The sequence below is a fragment of the Salmo salar genome, chromosome ssa17 (assembly GCF_905237065.1).
Source record: "Salmo salar chromosome ssa17, Ssal_v3.1, whole genome shotgun sequence".
NCBI lineage: Eukaryota > Metazoa > Chordata > Actinopteri > Salmoniformes > Salmonidae > Salmo > Salmo salar.
In genome coordinates, this window is record NC_059458.1 from 25,905,642 (window position 1) to 25,919,984 (window position 14,343).

The 14,343-nt window shown below is 44.1% G+C and overlaps 1 protein-coding gene across 1 annotated transcript; it reads left to right on the forward strand.

Annotated features, from left to right (window-relative positions):
- The first annotated feature begins 2,680 nt into the window (after nucleotides 1-2,680).
- On the forward strand, nucleotides 2,681-13,473 carry LOC106575538 (X-linked retinitis pigmentosa GTPase regulator-like). Its single transcript, XM_045700391.1, is given in 16 exon segments — nucleotides 2,681-2,738; nucleotides 2,787-2,912; nucleotides 3,156-3,248; nucleotides 3,671-3,733; nucleotides 5,033-5,188; nucleotides 5,390-5,442; nucleotides 5,444-5,540; nucleotides 5,739-5,897; nucleotides 6,208-6,363; nucleotides 6,555-6,679; nucleotides 8,509-8,706; nucleotides 9,610-9,713; nucleotides 9,755-9,777; nucleotides 10,017-10,129; nucleotides 10,236-10,293; nucleotides 13,340-13,473. Coding segments are annotated over 15 exon segments (1,551 nt in total). The 3' UTR covers nucleotides 10,263-10,293; nucleotides 13,340-13,473.
- The last annotated feature ends 870 nt before the right edge of the window (nucleotides 13,474-14,343 follow it).

Consider the following 14,343-nt stretch of genomic DNA (forward strand, 5'->3'; position numbering starts at 1 on the left):
AATCTGTCAGTTGATGACACAATCGATGATGTTGCACGTAAGCATTCGTTGAGTAAGGGAACGTAACGTATGGCTGCACAATAGAAGTTGATCCCTGGGCTGGGTTTCAGTTTAAAATATGCTTCTTCCCCTCTGCCCTGCCTCATTCCCCTTAAGATCTGAGGCCACTGGATGAATGTAAGCAAAAGGTAAACATTATTTCTGCCATTTGCTTTCAACAGACGCCCCAGATGTGCGAGGTGGACTAAACAAATGACACAGGGGAGGGTGCGTCCACGATTCAAAATGAAACGTAGCCTTGGTTGCTACAGGTGAAATTTTGTTTACATCCGGGTTGTTTCGGACGAAAACAACACACAACATGCATAGAAGCAGCTAACTCTGTGTAGTGTAGTTGCTAAGCCGATTTGACATGATGGCAGGGGAGACAGAAGACGAGATACCTGGTAAGATAGCTTGCTATATAGCTAACGTTAACTAGTTAACATATTTCACCCGTTTGAAAATGTTTCGGAATGAACATGAAATATATCGCTTGCTAACATAAACTATCACGCATGAGCAAAGTAGCCAGGCAAGATAACACTAGTGAAAATTAGCTAACTAGCTGGCAACACGGGACAACCTCCATGTGCGCCGTTGTTTACGTCTGTCACGGAGAATAATGTCACAGGAAAAAGGGAAAAGTTATCAGTATCTTTGATAATGTGGTTAACAGGTAGTAAGCTAGCTAAATTAGCTTCTAGTGGTGTATTATTGTTTGGACTAGATGGGATACATTTTATATCAGAGTGAACTTTGAGTAGCAGGTTATGAGAATTGGGTTAAAGGGCCAGTGCAGCCAACAACTTGATTTCCCAGTGTTTTATAAATATATATTCAGGTCTGGGGAACAGGCGGGCCAGTCCATAGCATCAATGCCTTCCTCTTGCAGGAACTGCTGACACACTCCAGCCACATGAGGTCTAGCATTGTCTTGCATTAGGAGGAACCCAGGGCCAACCGCACCAGCATATGGTCTCACAAGGGGTCTGAGGATCTCATCTCGGTACCTAATGGCTGTCAAGCTACCTCTGGCGAGCACATGGAGGGCTGTGCGGCCCCCCAAAGAAATGCCACCCCACACCATGACTGACCCACCGCCAAACCGGTCATGCTGGAGGATGTTGCAGGCAGCAGAACGTTCTCCACGGCGTCTCCAGACTCTGTCACGTCTGTCACATGCTCAGTGTGAACCTGCTTTCATCTGTGAAGAGCACAGGGCGCCAGTGGCGAATTTGCCAATCTTGGTCTTCTCTGGCAAATGCCAAACGTCCTGCACGGTGTTGGGCTGTAAGCACAACCCCCACCTGTGGACGTCGGGCCCTCATACCACCCTCATGGAGTCTGTTTCTGACTGTTTGAGCAGACACATGCACATTTGTGGCCTGCAGGAGGTCATTTTGCAGGGCTCTGGCAGTCCATTTTGTAAGTCGCTCTGGATAAGAGCGTCTGCTAAATGACTTAAATGTAAATGTAAATGTAATGCTTCTCCTGCTCCTCCTTGCACAAAGGCGGAGGTAGTGGTCCTGCTGCTGGGTTGTTGCCCTCCTACGGCCTCCTCCACGTCTCCTGATGTACTGGCCTGTCTCCTGGTAGCGCCTCCATGCTCTAGACACTACGCTGACAGACACAGCAAACCTTCTTGCCACAGCTCGCATTGATGTGCCATCCTGGATGAGCTGCACTACCTGAGCCACTTGTGTGGGTTGTAGTCTCATGCTACCACTAGAGTGAAAGCACCGCCAGCATTCAAAAGTGACCAAAACATCAGCCAGGAAGCATAGGAACTGAGAAGTGGTCTGTGGTCCCCACCTGCAGAACCACTCCTTTATTGGGGGTGTCTTGCTAATTGCCTATAATTTCCACCTGTTGTCTATTCCATTTGCACAACAGCATGTGAAATTTATTGTCAATCAGTGTTGCTTCCTAAGTGGACAGTTTGATTTCACAGAAGTGTGATTGACTTGGAGTTACATTGTGTTGTTTAAGTGTTCCCTTTATTTTTTTGAGCAGTGTATATTTCCATACTATGAGGTTGCAATAATACTGTGAAATTGTGGAAATTATGACAATGCCCTTTTAGCTGTTTGGAAAAGTACACTTGTAATTTCAGCTTGCTTTGGTGGGATGGAGTTTGCGGGTAAATTAGTTAAAAGACCAAAGACCATAAGAAAGAGTTCCAAACCTCTGCCAATAACAGCTAGTTTTCAGTTTTCCCTTCCCCATTCAGACCACACCGACAGTCCTAGTAAAATTGTTTGAGAAATTGCTAGTATTTGCTAACTATTTTTGTTTATTTTTGACTATTTTAATTGAAAACAATCACATTAATTATGGTACTTCATTGTTACCCAGAAATTATTTGATATTGAGATAAAAAATAAAATGGCTGTATTGGAACTTTTAGGGCTCCCGAGTGGTGCAGCGGCCTAACGCAATGCATCTTAGTGCAAGAGGCGTCACTACAGTCACTGGTTCGAATCCAGGCTCTATCACGTCCAGCCGTGATTGGGAGTCCCATAGGGCAGCGCACAATTGGCCCAGCGTCGTCCGGGGTAGGTGGTCATTGTAAATAAGAATTTGTAGTTAACTGACTTGCCTAGTTAAATTTATAAAATAAAAGGTTGGGTTAGCTAAAATGCATCATTTGACGTCCATTTGTATCCCATCTAGCCATGACTGTATATTATTAGCTGGCTAGCTAGCTATTTGAAATGTGATCGATGTTGTTTTTGTTCTAACAGAAACGGGAGCAGTCTTCACCTTTGGAAAAAGCAAATTTGCAGATAACATCCCTAGTAAATTTTGGCTGAAAAATGATGTACCTCTGAAAATCGCCTGTGGGGATGAACACACTGCATTGATAACAGGTCAGTGACTGATTACGTTTTCAAATTGATAGTAGTGATCAGAGTCATATGAAAATAGGCCTGCAATTCTGAAGAACATGCAACATCTGAAGTAAGATAAAAGAATTTGCTAACACACCCTATCACACGTTTCAAATCAATTTGTATGCAAATGAACTGCTGCTCAACTGCAGCTGCTATTAGTATTAATGTCGCTGTTCCTGTAGCTTTCTCAAGTGGTTTTATTTATTTATTTTTCAACAGAGAATGGCAAGCTTTTCATGTTTGGCAGTAACAACTGGGATCAGCTGGGTTTGGGATCAAAGACCATGGTGAACAAGCCCACTTGTGTGAAAGGTGGGTCTAAATTGCTCTCCCTTTGTTTTGGTTCAAAAACAGTACTCTCTTGTATTGCTGTCATACACAGCTGCTTATCTCCCCTTGAATGTACTAGACAAGAGGGAGTGGGGGACGACGACAGACAATATAGCCACTGAAATCAAATGTCCCATGATGTTTTTCCCCCACAAAATTAGTTGGATTTTCTGTGGCTTAAACTAAGTGTTGATGCTGTTGTTTTGTAAATTGTGAATGGGTATACTAGTAGCAGGAGACAGAGAGATTTGTCACTGCTGTAATCCCAATCTGGAGGGGTCTGTAATCTGGAATAATCTCCTGAGCAGGAGGGCAGCAGAGGAGAGAAAGAGAGGGTTGGACTGCTATTGTGGCTGATTGCAATCTGAAAATGGGTGTCTTTCTCATTCTTGTCTTTCTGTAAGCTTTGAAGTCTGAAAATGTGCGGCTTGCAGCCTGTGGAAGAAATCACACTATAGTTTACACTTGTAAGTACACAGTTATGACAACAGGTACAATATAAATGATGACAAGTACCAAATTATGATCATATTACTAAGTGAAAGTTGACTCTTTGTGTCCTGCAAGGAGTAGGCCTTTTACCGAGTTTCAGAAGAAAGTTCTTTGTTTCTGGCCATTTTGAGTCTGTAATCGAACCCACAAAGTTTACTGCTCCAGATACTCAACAAGTCTAAAGAAGGGCAGTTTTATTGCTTCTTTAATCAGAACAACAGTTTTCAGCTGTGCTAACATAATTGCAAAAGGGTTTTCTAATGATCAATTAGCTTTTTAAAATGATAAACTTGGATTAGCAAACACAACGTGCCATTGGAACACAGGAGTGATGGTTGCTGATAATGAGCCTCTGTACGCCTATGTAGATATTCCATAAAAAATAAGCCATTTCCAGCTACAATAGTCATTTACAACATTAACAATGTATACACTGAATTTCTGATCAATTTGATGTTATTTTAATGGACAAAAAATGTGCTTTTCTTTCAAAAACAAGAACATTTCTAAGTGACCCCAGACTTTTGAACGGTAGTGTACATACATAACATACAGTACCAATCAAAAGTTTGGACACACCTACGCATTGCCACTGCACTTTAAGTAACTTCCAACGTTCTTGACATTTTCCGTATTGACTGACTTTCATGTCTTAAAGTAATGATGGACTGTCGTTTCTCTTTGCTTATTTGAGCTGTTCTTGCCTTAATATGGACTTTGTATTTTACAAAATAGGGCCATCTTCTGTATACCACCCATACCTTGTCACAAAACAACTGATTGGCTCAAGCGCATTAAGAAGGACATAAATTCCACAAATTAACTTTTAACAAGGCACACCTGTTAATTGAAATGCATTCCAGGTGACTACCTCATGAAGCTGGTTGAGATAATGCCAAGAGTGTGCAAAGCTGTCATCAAGGCATAGGGTGGCTACTTTGAAGAATCTAAAATAGAAAATACATTTTTGATTGTCTTTAACACTTTTTTGGTTACTACATGATTCCATATGTGTTATTTCATAGTTTTGATGTCTTCACAATTATTTAGCAATGTAGAAAATAGTAAAAAAAAAAAATAAGAACACCTATGCATTCGAGGGGTTTTCTAAAACATTGGACCGTGTGTGATAGATAGATAGATAGATATATATATATATATATATATATATACAAACAAACACAGGAAAGTTAAGTTTTTGCCTTTAACGTTTTATATTATAATCCTTGTTGTAGTAGAGCTGAGACTGATTCATGTATGTGTCCTGTCCACAGCTCAGGGAAACGTGTACTCTACCGGTGGAAACAACGAAGGTCAGCTAGGTCTGGCGGACTGTGAGGAGAGGACAGCCTTCCAATTGGTGGACTTCAGTTCACATGGACCAATCAAAATGCTTGCTGCCGGCTCCAACACCTCTGCTGCCCTCACAGGTAAGACTCTCCCGTTATAAGTCACAATCTCTGAGTTACAACTTTGAGTGTCTTCTGGTTCATATTGATGACAAACATTTTTAAATTTTTACTTCATGGGCCAGAGTTGCACTAATTTACTATCAACTGTCTATATTTCTGTTGCTCCTCCTCACCTGGTTTTTGCTGGAAATAATCACGGTGATGATGTCCTTGTTCTAGAGAGTGGGACGCTGTTCATGTGGGGTGACAACACTGAGGGTCAGATCGGCCTGGGGGAAGGAGAGCAGTGCCCTGTCCCCCCAGGAGGTCACTGTGGGTCGGCCAGTGGCCTGGGTGTCCTGTGGGTACTACCACTCTGCCTTCGTCACTGGTGAGAGGACAATGACATAGCCTACTTCAGCACTGTCAGTGTGGCAGGTCACATGATTCCACAACTTTGTAGGAATAGGGAGTTACCCCATCGTGTCTGAACATGTCATTTTTCTTGGGTTGGTAGAATAATGTATAGATTTAAAAATAGGTAAATATGTTAATGCTATTAATCAACAGGGAATCTCTTTTGTCACAGTTGACGGGAGCCTGTGCGCATTTGGGGAGCGCGACAGCGGCAAACTGGGCCTGGCCACGGGTCAGCTGGATGGACACCGCGTGCCGCAGCTGGTAAAGGGCATCACAGACCAGGTGACCCAGGTGGCATGTGGAGGCGGGCACACCGTGGCTGTGACAGGTAGGCAGCTTGGTGTCAGCTAATGGACAGTTGACTCTCACAAGGCTGTGGCTTTCAGCATGTCCCATGAACAAGTTTTGGTCCCACTTTGAAAGTGTCCTTAAAATGCTCGTATTTATCCAAATAGTGAAGTTAGGTTGTGTAAAGTCTAAATGCACATTGTTATAAGATTTTGATGTACCTGATTGTAGCTGTGTATTACTTTTATGTTTTATATGCGTAATGAAACTGTCTGGGGTTTTTCTCTATGGCACAAAGCATCAGGAGATAGTGGGTTAACCATGTAGTGCTGGGTTTGATTTGACTCTAGAGGAGGACCTGTACACCTTTGGCCTGGGTCAGTTTGGTCAGCTGGGTCAGGGGACCTTCATCTTTGAGGCGAGGCTGCCCAGAGCGGTGGATCACTTCAGGAAGGGCCGAGTACGACAGGTGATGTGTGGGGAGAACCACACTGCTGTCATCACAGGTAAACAGGCTTAGCGGACACAATTTTCACCCCAAAACAGTTATAATTCAGAAAATGTTACAAAGACATTGTAAAATGTGCAAACTTTTATACAACAGTGGTACTAGCATTTTATGGATGAACTCCATTGCCATTTGCCATGATAACATTGCTTGCGTCAGCTGACTGACATGTAGTTGTCATGGTTTCAGACAATGGTCTTCTCTATACCTTTGGGGACGGGAGACATGGGAAGCTGGGTCTGGGAGAGGAGAACTTCACCAATCAATTCAAGCCGACTCTCTGTCCACGCTTCCTCAAATACAATGTCCAAGCGGTATGTACAGTTGAAGTCGGAAGTTTACATACACCTTAGCCAAATACATTTCAACTCAGATTTTCACAATTCCTGACATTTAATCCTAGTAAAAATTCCCTGTCTTAGGTCAGTTAGGATCACCACTTTATTTTAAGAATGTGAAATGTCAGAATAATAGTAGAGAGAATGATTTATTTAAGCTTTTATTTCTTTCATCACATTTACAGTGGTTCAGAAGTTTACATACACTCAATTAGTATTTGGTAGCATTGCCTTTAAATTGTTTGACTTGGGCCAAATGTTTCGGGTAGCTTTCCACAAGCTTCCTACAATAAGTTGGGTGAATTTTGGGCCGTTCCTCCTGACAGAGCTGGTGTAACTGAGTCAGGTTTGTAGGCCTCCTTGCTTGCACATGCTTTTTCAGTCCAGCCCACAAATTTTCTATAGGATTGGGGTCAAGGCTTTGTGATGGCTACTCCAATACCTTGACTTTGTTGTCCTTCAGCCATTTTGCCACAACTTTGGAAGTATGCTTGGGGTCATTGTCCATTTGGAAGACCCATTTGTGACCAAGCTTTAACTTCCTGACTGATGTCTTGAGATGTTGCTTCAATATATCCACATAATTTCCATACCTCATGATGCCATCTATTTTGTGAAGTGCACCAGTCCCTCCTGCAGCAAAGCACCCCCACAACATGATGCTGCCACACCCGTGCTTCACGGTTGGGATGGTGTTCTTTGGTTTGCAAGCCTCCCCCTTTTTCCTCCAAACATAACAATGGTCATTATGGCCAAACAGTTCTATTTTTGTTTCATCAGACCAGAGGACATTTCTACAAAAAGTACAATCTTTGTCCCCATGTACAGTTCCAAACCGTAGTCTGGCTTTTTTATGGCGGTTTTGGAGCAATGGGTTTCTTCCTTGCTGAGCGGCCTTTCAGGTTATGTTGATATAGGACTCGTTTTACTGTGGATATAGATACTTTTGTACCTGTTTCCTCCAGCATCTTCACAAGGTCATTTGCTGTTGTTCTGGGATTGATTTGCACTTTTCACACCCAAGTACGTTCATCTCTAGGAGACAGAACACATCTCCTTCCTGAGCGGTATGATGGCTGCGTTGTCCCATGGTGTTTATACTTGCGTACTATTGTTTGTACAGATAAACGTTGTACCTTCAGGCGTTTGGAAATTGCTCCCAAGGATGAACCAGATTTGTGGAGGTCTTCAATTTTTTTTATGAGGTCTTGGCTGATTTCTTTTGATTTTCCCATGATGTCAAACAAAGAGGCACTGAGTTTGAAGGTAGGCCTTGAAATACATCCACAGGTACACCTCCAATTGACACAAATGATGTCAATTAGCCTATCAGAATCTTCTAAAGCCATGACATAATTTTCTGGAATTTTCCAAGCTGTTTAAAGGCACAGTCAACTTAGTGTATGTAAACTTCTGACCCACTGGAATTGCGATACAGTGAAATAATGTCGTTAAACAATTGTTGGAAAAATGACTTATGTCATGCACAAAGTAGATGTCCTAACCGACTTGCCAAAACTATAGTTTGTTAACATGAAATTTGTGGAATGGTTGAAAAACGGGTTTTAATGACTCCAACCTACGTGCATGTAAACTTCCGACTTCAACTGTACCTCATGTTTTCAACTGAAGGCTGAATTGTAATTCGAGAATTTCACTGATGCCAAATTTAAAGTTCTGCACATTTATCTGAAGTTTAGATTTTTCCCTGAAAGTGTAACAAAGTGACGGTAGTTGGACATCCATTCTTCTCATATTTTGTCTAGTGCAAGATTCAGGTCAATTACATTTAGTCTTTGTTCCAGGTGACATGCGGAGGTTGTCACATGCTGGTTCTAGCCAAGCCCAGAGACAAGAGCTGTCAGGAAGTGACTCTGGAGGAGAATGATGTCACAGAGGACTACCTGGAGACGTCCTACACAGAGCTCTTAGGGGACACCCTCACCTCCACCCCTGCTACCCTGAACAGTAGCCTCTCTGCCCGGGTCAGGAGGAGAGAGAGGGTGGGTACTGGCCTGGGGGTCCACACATGTAAAAGTGGGAGTGTTGGGAGTCTCAGCATCCAGTCCCTGAACCACCACAGGTCCCTGGGATGTTGTGGTCTAGTTCCTCAGATAGTTGCCTGAAACTATTGAGTCAGTGTTTGTTTTAATGTTAGCGGCCTGGTTCTCTAAGGAAATCCCTAACTAGACATCCTCCACCTTTTAGCACTGTCAACAAGGAGCCTAATCATGGGCCTAACAAGTAGTGGATATAAGTAACAACATGGAGCCTAATTATGGGCCTAACAGGTAGTGGATATAAGTAACAACATGGAGCCTAATCATGGGCCTAACAGGTAGTGGATATAAGTAACAACATGGAGCCTAATCATGGGCCTAACAAGTAGTGGATATAAGTAACAACGTGGAGCCTAATCATGGGCCTAACAAGTAGTGGATATAAGTAACAACGTGGAGCCTAATTATGGGCCTAACAAGTAGTGGATATAAGTAACAACATGGAGCCTAATCATGGGCCTAACAAGTAGTGGATATAAGTAACAACGTGGAGCCTAATTATGGGCCTAACAAGTAGTGGATATAAGTAACAACATGGGCCTAACAGGTAGTGGATATAAGTAACAACATGGAGCCTAATCATGGGCCTAACAGGTAGTGGATATAAGTAACAACATGGAGCCTAATCATGGGCCTAACAAGTAGTGGATATAAGTAACAACGTGGAGCCTAATTATGGGCCTAACAAGTAGTGGATATAAGTAACAACGTGGAGCCTAATTATGGGCCTAACAAGTAGTGGATATAAGTAACAACATGGAGCCTAATTATGGGCCTAACAAGTAGTGGATATAAGTAAGCTAGCTAAGCTAACACAGCTAACTAACTCTGTGTTCTGTGTTTCAGGAGCGTTCCCCGGAGCAGTTTGGGCTCATGTTTCGGACCCTGCCCCCCCTGATGTCCGGACACCTCAATACCTCCGCACCCCTGCCCGTGTCCAGCCAGACGAGCTAACCAACAAAAAGGTGCACAACGGCATTCACCAACACAGGATCACTGGGTCTAACAATAAGGGTATCTACACTGAACTACATTGCATTACATTACATTGCAGGCATATCTGTTTTGAATGTTGAACTATTTAGAAAACACGCATATTTCTTGGTGAAGGATTGCATTTTCAACAGCTAGCATGATCCCTTTTTCATTAACACATCACAATGCAACTGTTCACATTTCTACTAACTTTTCTTGAGCCTATATATTCCTTTTTAAGAAGTCAAAAGATTCTTGTGATATTTTGTTGATGGCAGAAAAGAGGTCAGCTGAGAAGGGAAGAGATGAGGGAGACAGCAGCGCTGTGGAGAACGTGATGGACAACGAGAGTGTTAAAGATCTGGGAGACACCACGGACTTCCTCAACATGGCGAGTCACCAACTCTGACCCAATTCTGTCCTGTACATTCTGTGAGGCTTTCATACAGAAGTTATCACAAAAGTTCTGAACAAAAATCTCTTCTTCTTTGTGGCAGACTTGTGATGAAAATGGACCCCAGTGACAAGACGTTGACGTTGTCCCCTGTACAGAAGGTAAGACCCACACACAGCATAACTGTCAACTAAAGATTTTTCTTGTAGCTTCTGCGCACCGACCAGCAAGCTCCTTGCAAAATTACTCAGCATGATCAATAAGTCTTCCTGAACAAGGGACGGTCTGACTGAGGAACTCAGGGCATACACTTCCATTTATGTCACGCTAGCCATTCTGCTTCCCTGTACCATTTACAGTGACTATCTACCATCTGTCTGTGGTTTTCATTCAGCGTTGAGCTCTGTTGTGTTCTTCACTCTGTTTTCTCTGCATCTTTACTATTTTCCTCTAACTCTTTCATATTTTCTTCATCCTCTGCTTCCTGGCGCTGGTGATAGAGGAAGGGTAAGCTTGTGAAAGGGCATGGTAAGGCTGGGGAACAGCCAGAACTCTGTACCCCTAGGAGGGTGGATTCCACCCCGTGGGGGGCACTGCCCACAGAGCTGCTGAGGAGCTCCAGTGACAGGTCTCCTCTGGTGGTTGAGAAGAGACCGCGCCACAGGGCTGCCCAGGGCAAAGGCAGTGGCAAGGAGAACCTCGTTGTGGCTCTGGAGGCGATAAAGCCTGCTGAGCCGAAGGCTGGCCCTGCCAAGCCCTCCAGCATAGGGGACATTAGCGAGGCCAAGTTCAAACCCTGTCCGTCCTCACAGAAAAAACAACTGTTAGCAGTTGAGAGAAAAGTGAGGGAGAGATTTGTCGTGGATTCTAAGGCAATCCAAATAAAGGGCGCAGCGAAGGTCAAAGTGCAGAGGTCAAAAAGACTCTCTTAGAGGTCAACCCTATATTTACAAAGGTGAAAAGTCAACATGTAGCTGTTAGTGGGACACCAGATAGAGTGGCAGACATTCACAAGGCCTTAAGCTAACTGATGCGCTGCCTGTGGGCAAGACAACTGAACCAGACCTGGTGTCTAAAGTGCCACAAAAAACGACAAATGAAAACACAGAAAGAGGAAAGAGCAAACCAAAGACTGAACCACCTGAACGGACACCGCTGCGCAGCTTACTGACCGGAGTGTCCTCTCTGGGGTCAGGTGTGGGGCTAGTGGCAGCCAGGCAGTTTGGTTCTCCCTCAGACAGTGAGTCAGTCCGGAGTCAGAGCAGGGCCCAAAGGTTCAGCAGACAGAGTGCTGAGGACACCCAGTCTTCCTGGAGCCAGTCGTCTGCATCCATGGTCTCTGAACCAGGAGGCTAGAGAACAGCAGTCCGCATCAACATCATCCCTGCCCCGGGGAGCTCTGATCAGGGGGTGGAGGAGGAGCAAGGCAGGTCCTACTCTGGTCCCCCAGACAACAGAGAACAGAAGGAGAGGATGAGGATGGAGGGATCTCTGAAAAAGGGGAGGAGAGCGAGGGAGGAGATGAGCAATGTAAGACTGAAACAGATCAGGGAGAAGAGTGAGTTAGAGGATGCAGAGAAAGAGGAGAGTGGACTGGAGGAGGAGGGTGACGGGACGAGTAGCCCAGTGGGAGGAGAGGGAGAGAGTGTGGGAGAGGAGGAAGAAGAAGGGGAGGGAGAGAGCAAGGAGGAAGAGAGTGGGAAAGTATCGCAGTGACACTAAGAGTAAGGAATCCAATTATGAAGACAAGGATGAAGAAGATGGAGATAAAGAGGAAGAAGAAAGTGAGGAAGAGGCTGAGAGTGTAGGATCTTTAGAGGAGGAAGATGAGAATGAGGCAGACAGTGGAACAGAGGCAGAGGAAGGAGAGGAAGAGGAAGAGGATGAGAGCAGTACTGCAGAGGAGAGCAATACTGCAGAGGAGAGGGAAGAAGAGGATAAGAGTGAAGAGGAGGAGACTGAAGAAGAAGCCAGAGAGAAGGAAAGTGAAGATGAGGAAGAAGCTGGAGAGGAGGAGAGTGAAGATGATGAGGAAGAAGAAGAACCTTGAGAGGAGGAGGAGGAGAGTAAAGATGAGGCAGAAGAAGAAGCTGGAGAGGAGGAGAGTGAAGGTGAGGAAGAAGAAGGAAAAGAGGAGAAAGAAGAAAATGAAGCCAGAGAGGAGGAGGAGAGTGAAGGTGAGGAAGAAGAAGAAGCTGGAGGGGAGCAGGAGAGGGAAGATGAGGAGGTGGTTGACCAAAAAAAAGCTAATAAAGGCCAGGAGAGTCATCAGAATGCTGCGGCCAGAGGTAAAGGTCCAAACAGAGGTCAGGGGAAGAGTTCTGGGACAATGTTTTACCTCAGTGCCTCAATCTCAAATGATAGCCCTATCTGTTCTGTTCCTAACCAGTGCTGTCTGTCAACTTCTCTCAGGAACACTCTTAATTGAGCATTTTAATGCCTTTTTACAACCTATACCTTTTTGTGTACTTTAGATTTTTCTCCTACTGTTTTTATTCATGACTTCCATTTTGTTTTCCTTTATAGCAACTGCCTTTACTGTCTCACTGTTTTTATTCACGACTTCCATTTTGTTTTACTTTATATCAACTGCATGTCCACCGCCTTGTCTTTCAATCTCCTTGTATAGTCCTTTACCATTTTACATGCATGGCAGTTAAGATTTGATGCTAAAATGCTTTTTTAAATCCCCTTTTCAACTTTGTTCTTCTGTAAAGACAGATTTACTAATAGTAGCTACTATTTTCCAGGCATACCCTCCAACGATTTGGACAACTTTTTTTTTTAATCATGATTTGTTTGATATAATGAATATTACAAATATTTATGTTTAAATAAATATTTGTTCTAAAACTATCAAAATCAGTGTCAAGAACTAGTCCCATCACATATCATATCATTTGTGTTGAACACATTCTCTACACATGAATACATAGTGCTGTTTGCATTAACCTTCCAGTGGCAGGTGGGATCCCTTTCCTTCCTTTATCCCTGTCTGTAATCCCTTAGCTCCCTGTTGTGACTCCACTATCCATATCCAATGTGAAGCACCCACCTCTTCCTCAAGTCTCTTTAGTGCTGACTCTCCCCCGTGTGTGTGTGTGCCAGTGTGCAGTTTCTCCCCTGTGACTAAGTTGTATCTGTTACCTAACTTACTATCGCTTGTTTAAACCAATCTGCCCCACACACTCTCATCCCTTTTTGCAGGATTTAAGAGCTGAAGAGGGGGAAGGACATAAGGATGATGAAGAGGAGGAGGAGGAGGAGAACAACAAAGCAGAGGAGAAAGAGAAATCTGAGGACATGGAGGGACAATCATTACAGGGTCAGAGCCAGTCCACAGCAGAACCCCTCCAGGTACTCTACCCTACAGATGACCCTAATCTACAGATCTAGGACCTGTATGTTTGTTAACTTCTAAAACAGAATGCCCTCTTTCTAGGGACCAGCGGGTGTGAAAGAAGAAAAACTCCCAGACGGTGTGCAGAAAGGTGAGCATAAAAGAGAATTTCTGAAATGTCTGACCAACAGGTGAACTTTGTCTTGAACTATTTATGTGGTTAATGCTTTACTGTTTCTGTGCTAAGGGTGGATGGATTATCATGAAGTGTCTGTTGTGTATAGTTGCAGAGGACTCGGGTCAGCCCAGTCCTTTGGCTCCGACAGAGGAGAGCTCTGCATCCAGCACTCAGCTGCAGAATCAAACAACAGAGGAGAAACCCAAGAACCAACCAAGGACCAACAGAAAGGTATAACAGAAAGTCATTAGAACAAAGAGGTAGAATTTAAACAACAGAAAACCACTTCATAAAGCTCTGTGAACGTCAGTGATTGAGTAGGTCAGATCTCACTGTGTTCTCTCCTCTCTACTGCCCTCAGCTGTCGCTATTCAAACGCCTGTCCTCCTCCAAAGCCAAGCAGACAGAGGGCACCGGCATGGGGGAGCTGCCTGCCAGTGCCAAGGGTCCCTTTGCAGCGCTGGAGAACAGAGATCCATCAGAGACCAGCGCTAGTGGTGCCCAGCCCCCTCTGAGAGTACCCTCGGACCCTGGTGGTAGCGGTCCCCGCTCTACCACCTGCACCCTACTGTGACACCACTCACAGGGGGTTGGAGAACTGGACTGGCAGCGCCAACAACCAATAAACCATTGAAGAGGATGCACATTGACTGTACACCACAAACAACCACTCCACTTTGAACACTAGTTAAC